The sequence below is a fragment of the Chelonoidis abingdonii genome, chromosome 4 (assembly GCF_003597395.2).
Source record: "Chelonoidis abingdonii isolate Lonesome George chromosome 4, CheloAbing_2.0, whole genome shotgun sequence".
Taxonomy (NCBI): Eukaryota; Metazoa; Chordata; order Testudines; family Testudinidae; genus Chelonoidis; species Chelonoidis abingdonii.
Window position 1 is genome coordinate 939,705 of NC_133772.1, and position 2,422 is coordinate 942,126.

Sequence of the window (2,422 nt, forward strand, 5' to 3'; positions counted from 1 at the left end):
GGGGTGGGGTGGGGGGCGAGGCGAGGGGCGGGCACGGGCAGCCGGCTGCGGAAGCTGCCCTTGTTGGTCTTGGGGAAGAGGCGGAAGAGGCTGCCCTCAGTGACCAGCCCCAGGCCCTGCAGGGCGCGGAAGGCGGGCAGGGGCAGGCTCAGCAGGAGGCGCAGCCAGAGGCGGTGAGTGCGGGAGGGCAGCCCCTGCAGGGCACCCCGGGCCAGCACCATCAGCAGGTAGAGCGGCAGGAAGAGCCAGGGCGAGGCCAGCAGGTGGGAGGCCAGCAGGATGACAGGCACGTAGAGCCGACCCCGGCTGGCGCTCAGGCCCAGCACGCCCAGCGCCCCCGCCCCCTTGGCCAGGGCCAGGAAGGAGGCGCCCGAGAGCAGGAAGAGTGAGTGGAGCAGGGCATAGGAGACGCCCAGCCCCACCAGCGCCCCCTCCAGGGCCAGCAGCACCGCCTGGGCCCCACCGCCCGAGCCCTGGGCCCACAGTGCTGCCAGCAGCAGCAACAGCACCGGCCCACTGGGGTAGGCGGCCAGCAGGAGGGCCAGCCCCGCGCACACGGCGTGGGGCAGCAGGGGCGCTAGGGGGGGTGGGGCCGGCCTGGTCGCCTCCTCCCAGCTGCGCTGCAGCTCCACATAGGGGTCCTCAGGGGCAGGACAGCCATCGCCTGGGCCCCGCAGCCCCTCCCCCTCCTCCGGGATTAGGGGCAACACACCTGGGAGATGGCAGGGGGCGGATGGCTCTAGTGCCCCCAGGGCAGCATCTAGGGATGCCTCCTGCCCATCCGGCTCCAGAGCTTCCAGGTCTAGAACATCAGCCTCCTGGCCATCTGGCTTTAGAACCCCCAAGCCCATGAGACCTGGCTCTAAGAGTCCCAGGCTCTCCCGCTCTAGACCCTCAGACTCCTCGCCGTCAGGCTCCAGAGTCTCCAGGCTCTTGTGCTCTAGAACCACATCAAAATCTCCATCTGGTTCTAGAACCCCCAGGTTCTTCTGCTCTACAACCATGGCCTCCACACTGTCTGGCTCTAGAACCCCCACACCCTTGTGCTCTAGAACTCCTGCCTCCTCTCCATCTGGCTCTAAATCCCAGCTATCCTGCCCGTCCGGCTCGAGGCCTCCCAGGGCCGGTTCTAGAGCCCAAGCCTCCTGTCCATCCGGCTCTAGAAGCCCGGCCTCCTGTCCGTCCGGCTGCAGGCCCCCCAGGCTGCACGGGCGGGGCCCCTGGGCGACACCTACTTTGAGGCTCTTGGGCTGCTGGCGGACCTCCATGGCATGCTTCTGGCGCAGCTCCTGCTCGCGGCGCTTGTTGTACTCCAGCTGGTTGCTGAGCTCAGTCTGGTGCTGCAGGCGGGTGAGCTCGGTGCGGGTGCGCTGCACCGTGTGCAGGTGCCGGAACTCCAGCTCCTGCGTCGACTCGTGCTGCCGCAGCAGCATGGCGCACTCCAGGTCCTTCTGCGTCTGCTTCTTGTTCAGGTCCTGCGGGGTGGGGGCGGGGTCACGCCCGGCCCAAAGCCCCCAGCCCAGCCCCAGCGGCCCTCCGCCTACCCCCACACACTAGAGCAGGGGTTCCCAACGTGGTGCCCGCGGGCGCCATGGTAAGCAATGTTGTCAAGAGGCATCGCTGCTGAAATGCCGCTGAAATTCAGTGGCATTTCGGCGGATGCTCGACCTCGGCCACAGTCCTTCGTCTTGAGGACCACTGCCCCATGCCCCTCCCACAGTGCAGAGCCCCACCCTGCCCCATATGCTCCTCCCCCTAATCAGTGCCCAGCCCTGCTCTGTTCCAATCACAGGCTCCTCCCCCTAACCCCCACCCATCTCCCTCATAGGCTCCTCTCTCGAAGGAGTGCCCAGCCGCACCCTCACAGGCTCCTCCCCTCAGCCCCACCCTGCCCCCTTACAGGCTCCTGCCCACCTCGCGCAGCAGGTCCTGGTCCAGGTTGTGACGGGCCAGCAGCATCTTGCGCTTATACTGGCGGCACTGCAGCTCCAGGTACTGGCGCTGCCGCCGCAGCAGGTTGGCCTCCTCCTCTGCCTGGTAGTGCTGCATGTTCTCCTTCTGCCGCAGCAGCCACTCCTGCTTCTCCCGCTTCGGGGTGCTCTGGTTCTCCTGCAGCTCCTGCATGGGCGGGGTCTAGTGGTTGGGGGGGGGCGTTGGGAGCCCGGACGCCTGGGTTCTGTTCCCAGCCAACTCCCTCCCCCCCCCCGCCCCTCTCTCGTCACCTCCTTGAGCTGTTCCTTGCGCAGCTTGTACTGGCGTTTCTGGCACTCCAGCAGGTTGCTCAGCTCCTTCTTCTGCTGGCCCAAGATGTGCTGCTGGAACTTCTTCTCCTCGGCCAGCGCCGCCTTGGCCTGTGGGGCGGCGAGCGGGGGTCAGCGGCTTCCCGCCAGCCCCTGCCCCCAGCATAGCGCCCCCCATGCCC

The 2,422-nt window shown here is 67.7% G+C and overlaps 2 protein-coding genes across 2 annotated transcripts in view; both read right to left on the reverse strand.

Moving 5' to 3' along the window:
- The window catches only part of LOC116832398 (serine/threonine-protein kinase TAO2-like), a 32,679-nt gene that overhangs the window by 9,611 nt on the left and 20,646 nt on the right, over positions 1–2,422 (reverse strand). Inside the window, exons 10-12 of the mRNA XM_075064623.1 lie at positions 2,223–2,370; positions 1,915–2,118; positions 1,236–1,475 (exon numbers count right to left, since the gene is read on the reverse strand). Coding sequence (XP_074920724.1) covers positions 1,236–1,475; positions 1,915–2,118; positions 2,223–2,370 — 592 coding nt within the window. The remainder of the gene's footprint in view (positions 1–1,235; positions 1,476–1,914; positions 2,119–2,222; positions 2,371–2,422) is intronic.
- Positions 3–1,165, reverse strand: LOC142046675 (serine/threonine-protein kinase TAO2-like; the record flags this gene model as incomplete). Its single annotated transcript, XM_075064624.1, has 1 exon — positions 3–1,165. A coding segment is annotated over exon 1 (1,002 nt), but the record flags the coding sequence as incomplete, so codon positions are not given.